Below are 13,340 nucleotides of genomic sequence, written 5' to 3'. Positions count from 1 at the left end.
AAAGTGAGGAACAAGAAATTCATCAATGGCTTTCTATATATAAATATAAAAGACGTTTGAAACCTGAACGATCATGGGACCAAAAAGTATCTTGGCCCTTTAGGAATTTCCTTGTCATAAAATGTAGGCTTCAATAGGAAATGGAGGTTCCTCCTCCTTTTAATTCAATAATCTCCCCATGTCCTCCTACTCACCAGGAAAAAAAAGTGTGTTCATATCCCACCTAATTTACAACAGAAATAACCCTTCCCATCCCCAAAACATAAAAATACAAGTCTATGCCCCTAGAATGATCAACCCAGACTAACTCCCTCCCTCCCCCCGCCCCACCCCTGAAATCTTGCTACATAAATACATGTATGTATCTGATTATAGTATAAACAGCTTTCAATCCACTTCCAGTTTTAGGCATCGGCGGCTGCTGCTGCCAAGCCCCGGGGTCCCGACCCATTCCAGAGGAACTTGCTATTCTTACTTAGCTCTCGGGACTCTGGGTCATCATTCCAGCGCCGCTTCAATCGAAGCTTGGGCGGCATCAGAGCATCTTCTTTCTTCTCAGGTGCACTGGACTCTTTGCCAGGCCTGTCCTCACTGTTTTCAGTCACCTCTAAGGGCTCTTCACTTGGGGTGCTAATGGGTACAGAGGGCCAAACAGGTGGCACAGCTGGGCGGGCAAAGATGGTGTCTTTCTCCTCTTCCGTGGTCCTGCTCAGCACAGTGCCCTCTTCTTGGGTGTGCTCTTCCTTATCTCCTGTAGACTGTCTAAGACTCTCTGGTTCTCTTTCAGAGGCAGGTTCCACCTTAATTCTTGTGGGAGCTGTGGTGGGAGCACTGACAGGTACTGACTCTTCACTACTTTCAACCCGCTCTCGGTTCTTCCGCCCAACTGGTGGGGGCTGTAACTTGATAGAAAACTGGGCTGACTCCTCAGGATGCATTTGGCACTGTAGGGGTGGAACCATGAGCCCCGGGTAACGGGGAAAAGTCCGGGGACTCAGGTGGTAGTTGAACACAGAACAGGCTTGTGAATGAAGGTAGTGTTTCATTTCCTCAGGGTTAAAAGAGAAACAGCTGCTGCTGGTGAAGGGGCTCAGGCCTGGTGATGGGCTATAGGAGAAGATGGTGGGAGTCAGAGAGAGGGCTGGTGAGATGGGGACATTAAGGACACCTCCACGGCCAGGAACTGGAGAGACAGCAAAGGGGCTATGTGGGTCAGGGTACATTCCTGGTCTAGTGAACAGAGGAAGCATTATGTCAGGCTTTCGTTTCTGATGACCAATCCCTCCACCTCCAACAGCATTCCGGGAGGACATGAGATTCACACCTCGACGCCAGTCAGTGGCTGAGCCATCCTCCAGCTCTGGAAGCTCTGCCTTTCTCTCAGTACCATCACTCAAAGCCTCTTGGCCAGACGTAGTTAGGGAGCTAGCAGAGAACCGTCCAGGCTGCACATCACTTGTTGGTGAATGGGTGTCCAGAGGAGGGAAATGGAACCTGGAGGAAGCTGTTGGCACTGGTGGTGCACTTTGGGGAACCACACCTGTTGACGGTGCAAAAGACATAAAAGGCTGTATTAAAGGTGTGGCTGTTTGCTCTCATTATTTTTACTTATTTTAAGTAAGTATGTTTAGAAGCAACAGGAAACAAACATGTTAGCTAGAATGAATCTCACAATTTTCTATCTTCCTAGTAACTACTGTTCAGTCTCCACTACTCAGTTTAGTGGCTACCTTATTTAACCTCTTAGTCATTTATTGTCTTCACAATACCATACCTACTTGTTTACCTGTAGTCTAAAATATAAATTCCACAAGGGCAGGAACCCTCTCATTTACAACTATATTCCTTGCAGTTCAAGATTTAATAACTTGAAAGCACTAAACAAATATTAGCTGAATGAATGAAAAAAGCCTTCTCCTTTCTAAATCCAAATACTGAATTGAATTGTTTTGCAATATAAAACAAACAAAAAGTAAAACCAAAGGAACAAACTGGAAATAAAAGCAATTCATTAAGTCACTCAAAGACTTTATATCTTACACACACACGTGGGCGCGTGTGCACGTACATATAGATCTCATACATATATATAAAAACAACACTGTATTTAAATAAAAATAGACTGAAATGCTATGTTTGCTAAGACTTTATGAAATAGTTTTTAATAATTTCTGGTGCTTTGACAGAAATTGAGAATATTTTTCAATTTCTTCAAATAGATATTTCATATAACAATTTCCATTTTTTTGGTTGTTGGTGGTGGTTGTTTTTAAGCACTAAATAAATTGGGAGAAAATTCAGGATCAACTACTCCCTTGGCCAAATTTGTTTGCTAAAATTTGAAGCTCTAAGTGGAAGTCAACATTGTTGTAAGCATATCAACTTCAGAGGCTCACAAATTCTCAACTCTTCCAAAAGGTGCTTCTGATAAAGAAGACAGAGAAAGGTACATCAAGTGAGGCCTCAGCGGTCTTGGAAGAATTCTATCACTGACATTCTAGGGCATAGCAAAGGGAGAAGAGAAAAAGGGAAGATGAGAAAAGTCAAAATAAGTAAAAGACATCTAGAAGAGGAAGCAAACAATGTGCAGAGTCAGGTGTGTTTAGGAATTCTATTCTTAGTGTAACGAAGTCATCCACATATTTGACTCTGTACTGGCTGGTATGTGCAAGATTGCCTTTCTAGGCACATGTGACTGAATAATACTGTGCCAGAGCAGCATTTTCTAAACTGGTATACCAAAGAAATCTGTTCTGTAGGACTTAAAGCCAGAGGCCCATTTAAATCTTACCATTAAGAAAAACAGATGATCTTGCACATGATTTGAATAGAGCCAAATGGATTTTAAGTATTTTCTATTACAGGGTCCACAATTTTAGTCTTTTTAAAATATTCTTTAGGATTTTACAAAAGCAAAACCCACTTCTTTGTGCTCTGAAAGAGTAAGTAAGTATAACATGGTGGGAGGAGGGAAAGTCTTGTATCTTAATTGAAAAATGCTTGGTTAAATGTAATCTTTTCCCTTTTTGTTAGAAGACGTTTCAGTTTTTATACAGGTTAAGGTAACACTATAAATCTGTAGGTAGGAGATATACATTCCTTAATATATTTACAAGAAACAAAGAATGGAGAGGTATAGGAAAAAATGTGTTCCCTTCACCTTAAGTAACAGCTCTACTTTCATTTTATTTGTTGGATTTTTCTTGGGGGAAGTTTTGCTGCTTTGAAAATCAGCCTCCTTGGTATTACTATTAAATCTGTTTTAGAAGTAGCAAATCTGGGTCCGAATCTCTGTTTTGGTACTCTCTTATGGTTTCTGCATAAGTCACAAATTAGAGTCTTAACCCTCAGGTAAAATTAAAACAAACTAACCCCAAAACAAAAAATCTCCATTGGCTTTGTCTAGGTCCAAGTCCAGGTTCAACACTGTAAACTTTGGGACTCTGAAGAACTATTCAGCAGCTATGCTTCTTTATTCTAACCTGTGAAAAGGTGGTACTAACATAACAAGACCACTCTTCACATTACAATTAAAGGAATTTTAATCATAAGGGTAATTAGCCCACAGCAAGCTAAGTATTTATGAAATAGCACTTTAATACTAAAAAAATAAGCATAATTTCTATATATTAAATAACAATTATTAACCTTTTTGGGTGTGATAATGGTACTGTGATTATGAACAAGAAAGTCTTTGTTCCTGGGTAGTGTATGTTCAAGTGCATAAGGGTGAAATGCCATATGTCCGTAACATAATTTCAAAAGATTTAAAAAGTATACAGAAGTAGAAATAGTTAAAGCAATGTGGCAAAATGTTAACAATTAGTGAATCTAAAAAGGGTGTATTATTGTTCTATTTTTCCCAATTTTTTTGTAAGTTTAAAGATTATTTTTCTTAAGCAAAAACCCCTAGTGTGGTGGGCAGGAGAGAGTGAGGAGGCATAGAGCAAGAAGCAGCCAATCTATCCTTGAACTGCTTTATCCTGACAGGTAACCCTTTTCACAAGTGTCATCTCTATGCAAAAAGTTTCTTCACAAATACAAGAAAATATAAATAAGTAATATACTTCATACTTCACTTTTAATGCTAAGATGAGATACTGTTAAGAAGTGCTTTCAACACCATCCAAATGTTAGTAGTCTATCCTAAGCTGATTATAGTGAGTGGAAAACACTCATTTTACTTTCTAAATTTCTAAACTATTTAGACAGATCAGAAAAAAAAATCTGTTACATTTGTTACATTCATTTAAAAAACTGTATCAACATAAACATGATCCTCTGGTTTTCAGGACCTTAATCTATGTTAGTCTTCTAACCTCTCCTGCTCAATCTCAATTTGTTAGAAGAATATGTAACTTTTTTTTGGTCTCTAGTGCTTAACACATTATCTACTAAACAAATGAAAGGCTCTTCCAGTTCCCTGGCTGGATGTCCTTGTCTATTTAATACAAATTAGATTTTAACAGCTAGTACCTCAGGAATTGGTGAAATAGGAAAATTATTCAATGGGTAACTATTTTCAATCCATAGTGATTAATCTTTTATCTTGCTATCCTCTATCATTTGTAAGATGTGGGTATCAAGACTTACTTTCATGGGGTTGGGAGGTTAATCGTAACTCTCCAAAACACAAAGAAATTTAATAAATATTCTATTCCTTTGTCTTAAAGTTAACCTAAAACAACTGGCCTATCTAGGTAAAAGTTCTCTATAAAACTAATAGATCCAGTTCTTTATGATTATCTGCAATTGGGATGTAAACAACTCAGGAATATGCCCCAAAGAAATGTAAATTATTTTGCTTTCCCTTTGACTTTTTGATTAAAATCTTGAGCTAAGTTAAAGATCAATGCTGGCTCAACTGCCTTCAGGCAGGATAGGATGCTTTGGCCACTGTTGAATTTGCACAATGAGTCTTTAGGGTGTGGATCCAGATTTCACTGCCCTTAAAAACCACATATACTCCCAGGGACTGATAATGCATCATTCCAGGTTGTCTTAAGAGACTAAATAGATAAAAATGGGTCAAAGTCAGAAGACTGTAACCAGCTAGGCCCTTTATCCCCATGTGTGTTACATAGAACAGCAAGACTTGTTGAAAACTGCTGGTAAATCCATGGAGAACACCAGTATCAATTCCTCTGCCAGGTGCAAAGGGAGGTAGCAGGAGTGAGAAATAGAGGAAACAAGAGTCCAGTGGCTAAAACAGGTTTGATTTCCTAACGCCTCTCCCCCAGGCACAAGGAAGAAAACAGGTTGTAATTAGAGAGATGCATTCCAATACCACTTTTTTTTTTTAAATGCATGCCCCAGGGACAGGAGGGAGTGGCTACAGAAGATGGAACTTGTAATGATAGCAGAGTCAAGCTAAAACTGCCCTAACTTGTTGTGTGTAGTAATTACCTATCTGCAATGGATCTCAGCATTATATTCTCTCAGCCACACCTCCGCTCTAATTTTTCAAGTTTCTTCCCAATTCTCCTCTGAGTAGTAATAGTATTGCAGTAGAAATCAGAACTGGCTTTCTTTGCTTAACACACAATGTAACAGTATTGACAGACAGGTCAGAAACTAGTAATTACTTATGATCAATTTTCTTGGGTAGGAATATGATTTCCATGGGGGGGAGACAGGGGACTCCCCCCCAAAAATACAAACTACACAGCAAACTCTTAAACCAAAAGACTTTTTAAGAGGTTGCTTTCTGCACCAAGACAAGCAGACATAAAATGTGAGGAACTGTGATGAAAAGCTGTAACCCAGAAGGCCTACAGGGGAAGCCCTCCTGTACTGAGGAGGTCAAGTAAACCCAGAGCCTTGTTCTCAGAGGACTTGTCGGTGAAGATCAAAGACAATGTTTTTCACTGCAAACATGTGAACCTCCTCTCCTCTGATCAAGGATGCTGTGGTTTTGATCAAATTCACTTGATAAGGGAGAGTTACTAGTTTCATAGAAAATCGGAAGTGTTTGTAGAAACAGGCTCTGGTGTATGACACTCACTGGGTGAGGCGTTAAAACTTTTGGTTCTAAGCTTCAAGATCAACAAAGACTTATGGAGCACCATATTTAAAGAGAATAATGCAATGATATCTAGGACATTATTATGAATAATATGCCAAAAAAATAAATTAAATAAAGAAATTTATCTCAGTAAGGTAGTTTACCACTCTCTTTTATAAGATGAATGAGAAACCTGAGCAAGAACAAAAGAGATGTCGATAGTATTTCTAAAATCCTCTTAAAACACGTTGACTTTTGGATTTAGATTTTCAGTCTCTTTTTCCCTTAACTCAAGGTTCATTCCCCATGAAGACAGTTTGCATCTTACCACTTGACCGAATGTTGATGAATGGGTAGTTGGGCATCACCAGCTTATTGAAGTTAAATTTGTAAGTAAATCTTTTGCCTTTTGTTTTATGAAGGATCCTCTTATTGTAATAGTATCTAACAAATACAAGACAAAATAAAACAAAAAATCATGTTAATGTATCTTTCAGTAACTGACAGTTTTTTTTATACACACAGGTTACCACAAAGACCAGTAATTACTGCTCTAAGTATTACTTACAGAAATCACTATCATTCTTTTACAGCCTGGCCTTCAGGCTAGGGTTAGGATATGTAACAGTTCAATTTCTCCATTCAATTTTCAACTAAATTTGGCTAAAGTTTTACAAAGACAATCTCATCTGATCACCTATCCTAGCCCTAATCACCATTTTTCACTAACTATAATTTTAATTCTAAAGCCCATTTCCTTTCTGTTCCCACTGTATAGTATATATCCCCCTTGCTGCCAAGTTTCTCTCTCCTGCCTTCCTCAAATAGAGGTAGACAAGTTTTTGGGTGACCTATGTGGTTGGCCTTGGGACCTAAGCTCTACCTAGATAAAGGAATGTAGAAGCATTTTATAATGGCAGGTCAAACAGTATACCCTGATCTGGAAAGCAACAGCCAGCTTGGCTTGTTTCACTTCAAAGACTTAAAGTGATGTAAAAAAACTCCAGCAAACCTGCTGCACAGATTTTACATTCAGGGTCACTAAGACTGAAGAAAGTCAGGGGTATATCAAAGTCAAGAGGCTCTTATCTATTTAGAAGTGCAAGTCACCAACTGCTTTCTGGTTTTCAGGGGGCTAATAGTTTAAAAAAACTTAAGAGACTGATGGGGTGAGGGGACACAAGAGAAACTGAGAAAGCTTAGTGCTCAATTGCTACACACATTGTAGGATGACAATCAAGCAATCTATGGACTAATGACTGACTTTACAGGTAAAGTTTTAAGTTTCTGAATAACCAGGTCATTGTCATTAACTGAGATTTGCTTGAGCCCTACTCTTTGCTTTCTTCACTCTTTTTCTGTTTCTTCCAGAGGAGCCTAAAGAAGAGAAATTCTAACACGGAGGTCTAAACTAATCCTTTGGACTATAAATGAGCTCTAATGTTTCACCATACATTCTCGCCCACTACAGAGCAGAATCAGCTGTCTGTCAGGATCCAGTGCCAACCATGTTGGAAATCCCTCCTACATATAACCAAAGATATGCCTTTTCTTCTCCTGTGCCTGTGCTACTCAGATTCAACTGTTCTCCTACTCCCACTTGAAAACTACACATTCACTAAGATAGTCTGTTTCTTATCACCCAGTACATTTTTTATCTAACATTCACCAACTGATCTGTCTCCTTCCAATCTGTTAAGATCAGGAATTTGGGAATTCTTTCCCTTACCTGAGGGCCCGGCTCAGCTTGTCATAATTCATCTGTGGTTTGCACTTCCTGCGGCCCCAGAGGCGGGCCACCTCATCTGGGTCCTTGATGACAAACTCCCCGTACTCGCCCTGCTGCCAGGCAATGACATGGCGGAACTCCTCCTTCTGTAGCAGCTCAAGGATGAAGTGCCACAGCTGGATCTGCCGGGAGCCTGGGGACGATTCCGTTTTGTATGCCCAATCAGGAAACTGATATCCTTTAATATGAAAAGGGCATGATAGGAGCTAAGTACATACATACCAGTATCCTGCCTTGATATTCCACCTAAAGTGCTTTACAAACATGCCATAAACAAGTCTTTCAGTCAGTGAAAAGTAACCACAACTGGGCAAAGGAAAGCATAGTGAAGTTACCTATTCAAAATTTTGACAACTGTTGAATTTGATACAGTTGAGCAGTAGCACCACAAGGTTTCCTATCCAATCTTTTATCCTCTCATGCATTACTTTTTCAATCCTATACCTACTTTCTATGGAGCCGTTACTGTTCCAAAGGAACAGACAGCAAAGGGAAATGAATGTTTCAGGAGAATAAAGCTGATACAGGGAACTCTACTGGCTTAGGGTAAGGAGTTGAACTGCCAACCCAAAAGGTATGCGGTTTGAATCCACCAGCTGCTTTTTGGAAGAAAGATGGGTTATCTCTTCCCATTCAATTTACTGCCTCTGAAAACCTGCTAGAGAGTCAGCTACAAGTTGGTTCCAACATGTCAGTATATAATAACAATAGCATGTATTACCCCAAAGATTAAAACTGTAGCTCTTACAGGGAAGAAAGTCTAAAATTTCCAATAAGGGTGTGGCGACCAGACAGATTAAATATACATACATCCACAGGAAAGAAGCCAACAACCATCCTAACTGGATCTACTCAGTAAAGAGGTTGTCAATCATGGCTAGGCACTTGGGAACAGAGCCCAAGGGGAGAAAAGAGGAACCACAGAGGAATATTCATGGCATATCAGAGATGATGAGATTAACTTCTGCTCACCTCCACCTCCTTCTGGCTTTTCCACGATGCTACAGCCTGCTTTCATTTTCACCCTCCTGCTGAAAGACACAAGTCATAACAATTACTTTAAGATGCTATTTATTTTCCTCCCAAGGTTTTCTGGTACAGCCTTTTCCTGACCTTCTTTTTCTCTATCTTTCCTTCCTTATGCAACCTTCTCTCTTTCAAACATGTCACCTCCAAACTGCTAATCCTCAAATCATTAAATGATGGTCCTCAGGTCATCAGCTTCAAAAGTCATAATTATCTCTCACCTGACTTTAAACCACAAACTGCAAACACTGTCTTTAATATCTGTCTTTAATATTTGCTTTCTTCCTCCTGACCAGCCCTTCAAATGTAAAAAAGGAAGGCTACAGTGAAACAGGTCCAAAAAGGCAGCCAAAACAAGTCAAACAGTTTGTCTTCTATTACTAGACAGGCCCAGATGCCAAAATACACAAGCTTGAATTCACTCAGATGTACTAGTTTTAAAACGGGTGGGTGGATGGGGTGTGTGTGTATAAAAATCTGGCAGAGTCCCACTCAAAAATGAACATTTAATTTTTATTTCTTTTACAGAATTAGGAGAGAAGAGAAACTCCTCCTAGTCAGAAACTGCCCCCTCTCCCTTGAAAAAATACCCTGGGATACAGGAAGTAAACATACCGTATGTATAGGCACTCTATACTAGAAACACACATGCTCAGAAAAAACATTTCCCCTCTTTAACAATAAGGAAAATTTTTAAAAAGCAAGCGTTTCAGAGACTTGAGTCGTGACACAATCCGAATTTACTCTATCCAGATTTATAGTTGAAGAAACTTACATCTCCCCACCCCCAGCAACAAAGAACTTTGTCAGTTAATTCTTTAGTAAAAAGGAGAAAGGGGTGAAACTGCAAGGTGGTGGTGGTGGGGGAACAGAGACAGGAATGGGCAGATCTGTCCTTATCGTTTCACAAGCACGTTGTCTGGAGGCAATGAATGTAGATGCCTAAGTTGCCCTAGGGTAAGGTGGTGGAAAAGCCCTAATCTTGAAAATTCCTTCTAACCCTAGAATCCCTTTGATCTACTGCAGTTTCTTCCTTACCATACACGTTAAGGAGACTGACTAGTTTCAGTCTGTAAACCATAGGGGGAAGTGAGGACGAGATAAGCATCCCAAAGGAATGAAAGAAACACACACACGCGCGCGCGCACACACACACACACACAAACACACCTCGGATATACAACAACAAGGCTGACCAGAGTTAAAGCAGGCGCTTCCTTCCCCCACCCGGGCTGATCGCATCTCTGTGACAATGAAGGAGAAACACTCATTTCCCCACTGATCCAGGAAACTGCTCTAGACGGTTCTGTTGGCTCTCCAGGCTTTGACCCTGAGGCTCTCACCCTGCCTCTCCAACCACTCTGGGGTCCAAACCCCACTCCAACGATTACCTGCCGGGAAATCCCTCTCTCCATACCCCAGTTTCTTCAGCTCCCCAGTTTCCCTCCCGACCAAGCAGCTCAGAGGCGCCGTTCCGAGCAGGGTCACTCGTCTTAACTCTGCAAACTCCAGGCCCCTCACTCAGATCGCAACCCTCCCCCGAACAGTGAAACACGCACATTCTGGAGCTGCGGTCCTCCGGCTGCAGCTCCGGCTCCCAGCTCCTGGCCGCCCCACAGCCTCCTCACCATCTCTCGCCTCCCGGCCAGGCCGCCCTCAGTGTGTGGCCACGGCGGTCCTCTGAGCCACCGCACGGACGCAGCCCCAGGTCCCCGTCGCCCCTCCGATAGGAGCCCCCCTTCACTCCCCCGCCCCCCGCCCTGTGTGAGGCCCGGCAGTCTAAGGACGTGGCCTGCAGGCGGCCCAGAAACCAGCGATGCCGGCGCCGCCGCGGTCCACGGGGGTCAGCCGCAAATGCCCGGCGTCGGCGGGGCCAGTACTCACCTCTCCCCGGCACGGTCCGTCTTCAGTCCGGTCTCCTCCGCGGCGTCTCCGGCTCCTCCTCATCCACCCCAGCAGGAAGTGACCTCCTCGGATGCTTTCGTCACTTCCATCCTCAGCACAGAGGGCGGGGGAGGAGGCGGTGTCTTCCCGCGGGTGGGGTCTCCCAGTCTCGCAGCGTTGCGCCGCACCCAGCCTCGTCTCCTTTTCCTTTCTCCTGTCCGCAGACGCCAACTTCCGCCCGCACTCCGCCCTCTGCTCGCACTCCTCCCGCCGCGCACCCCACTTATCCGCCCGGCGCGGCGCGTGCGTCACGCTGCGGGGGCACGTTACGCACGCTCGCAGCGGGTGGTCGGGCTTAGCCTCTGAATGGGGGTCGGTAGGAGCTGGAGGAGTGAGTCAGTGCGAGGGGGCGCTGGGCTGTGCTCGGCCCCCGTGCTTTCCTCGCCGGCCCCGCGCGGCGGAGGCGCGGGCGGTGCGGCTTCGTGCGGCGGCTCCTTGCTATGCAGAGCGGGTTGCTGAGCAGCGCCGGGAGCCCCATTTGTCTCGTGAAGGGGTCCCGTGTGCCTTACAGGAAAAGTCCTGGCGCCGGGATAAAGTCACACCCAGACCACATAGAGCAGCCCTCTTTCTCCAGTAAAGGGTTCCGCGACCTCCCAGGGAGGGGAGCCTTCAGTGGGAGGAGAGGACCGGCCGACTTCAGAGGGAGTTCCCTACACTCTTAAGAAAGAGCCCTTTCATATACTTTCAAACGCAGTTAGGTTTTCTCTGGAGCGCTTTGCTTTGACATTTTCCGCCTGTGAAAGTAGGAGAATGTGACTACATTTTCTCCATCCCTGCACGTAAGCCTTAATCACGCCAATGTCTTGCAAATCTTTCCCCTAAGTTATTCAGACATGTCTTTTCTAACCTTTTGTTCCTCTTCAAGGAATTAGAAGTCTTGTCTAAAACACCGGTTTTCTTCCTTGTAGGCTCAGTAATGGTGAAGAAAAAAAAAATCTCAAGCAGTTCAATTTTGTTTTCCTTCTCACTCTCGAATTTCTGAGAAGTCTTCAGGCTTAGTTTTACCTCAGAGGCAGAAGGGAGGAGTAGACAGCAGCAAAGGTTAAAGAAATAATAAGTGGGGGATAGGTGCAGAGAACAGATGAGAGTGAAGAGTTAACTTGAGATAAACGAGCTCGCTTCATTTTGCACCTTTGCTCTAATAACAACCATTTCATCTTGTCTGTCTCAGAGAACGTGGAACCCTCACCCTTGCTTGTTAGAAAAGTAAGATTTGCCATTTTGCATATGCTACTAACCATTCTCTGGTGAAGAAATAGTAAGTTGGTCCCCTCTGGGCCTAGAGATGCCTCACCTGTTTGTTTGGGTTTTTTTTTTTTTTTAAATAATGGCATGGTGATGTAAGGTCTTCTAGGTAAAAAAATCCTACTATAGTGTGACTAAGTTAAGCAAAATTCAGTTGCAATAGAGCACCACCAACATATGCAACTATACCACAGACTCTTTGAGTGTAGAGATAGTCAATACTGCACTTTTTGTGTTTTTTGGCATAGCATCCAAAACAGTATCTTACATGTAAATGACTGATATCTGACTATTATTTTTTTAAAAATTAGGGGGTTCAGTTAAAGGGTGAAAATTGTAGTTGTGTGTCCTGTTGTTTTCATCTACTAATGGTGTGATCTTGGTTAAATTCCTTAACCCCATTGCCAGTTCATTTGTAATATGAATGCAATACTTTTATCTTATTAGTATCTATTCATAAGGTTGTAAATATTAGTGTCAGCTCATAAGATTGTAAATAAATGTTGGCAAAACAGTATTCATAATCTTAGTAACTGTGTCAACTCAGAAACCAGAATGTCCAAGAATGAGCAACTTCTGAAAGTAAAATTGTCCGGTTAGAAGCAGCACCATTACCTTCAAGGATTCTGTGTTCTACAAAGGGCTAGAACTCAGAGCATAGGGATTTTTCCTGCTTATTCTTGTTCACTCTAGCCTCTTGGTGGTTCTTGGCTGTTAACTTCTCTACTAATTAGAGTCACAAAGGATGGCTTGAGTAAACACAATTAGAAGTGATAAATAGAACTCTCTTCTCTCTCTCTACTTGGCTACAGTTTGAATTGATATATATTGAAAAATATTGAGATCTTAGCAGAATTCAACAGAGTTTTTCACTGGCTAGAATGACAACTAAGTTTGAGTTTGAGGAATCAGACTGAAAATTCCTTCACAATCAGTAGGTCCCGATAAATGACTTGTACACTGGGAACTGCCCCTGTGGTAATAGGAGCTGGGGAGATTGGGATGACTAGGGACTTCTTGCCCAGTGTACCCAAGGTCCCTATCCACTATCTTTCACCACAGCACTCTACCTTCTCCACCCACTAAAAACAGCCTTGCACAACCTGAAGATTTGTCTTGTTCCTGAAATCAGGGAGAACTAAGCTTTCTTAAAACGTGGAGGTGGAAACACTTAGATACAACCGAGAAGCCAAGATAGACGGTGATCAGTCTCTCTTGGATTTCTACTTGCTCAAAACCTCTCGTAGTCCATTGATGTTGCCTACTCTCACCACTCAGATGCCTAGGATTAGTTACTCAGTCTCACACTCTGAACTTCACTGCCCTCTGGAA

The 13,340-nt window shown here is 42.3% G+C and overlaps 1 protein-coding gene across 1 annotated transcript; it reads right to left on the bottom strand.

The window, feature by feature from the left end:
* Nucleotides 1-223: 223 nt before the first annotated feature.
* Nucleotides 224-10,992, bottom strand: ETV3 (ets variant 3). Its single transcript, XM_006895739.1, has 5 exons — nt 10,704-10,992; nt 8,766-8,824; nt 7,734-7,971; nt 6,333-6,448; nt 224-1,540 (listed from the first exon to the last, which is right to left on the bottom strand). The coding sequence occupies exons 2-5, from the start codon at nt 8,809-8,811 to the stop codon at nt 405-407; spliced, it is 1,536 nt and encodes a 511-aa protein (XP_006895801.1). The 5' UTR covers nt 8,812-8,824; nt 10,704-10,992; the 3' UTR covers nt 224-404.
* Nucleotides 10,993-13,340: the final 2,348 nt, after the last annotated feature.

Source organism: Elephantulus edwardii, unplaced genomic scaffold (assembly GCF_000299155.1).
Source record: "Elephantulus edwardii isolate Elephantulus edwardi_28Jun2011 unplaced genomic scaffold, EleEdw1.0 scaffold00176, whole genome shotgun sequence".
Lineage (NCBI taxonomy): Eukaryota > Metazoa > Chordata > Mammalia > Macroscelidea > Macroscelididae > Elephantulus > Elephantulus edwardii.
The sequence above is the reverse complement of the archived record's forward strand: the minus strand, read 5'-3'. Positions and strand labels throughout refer to the sequence as shown.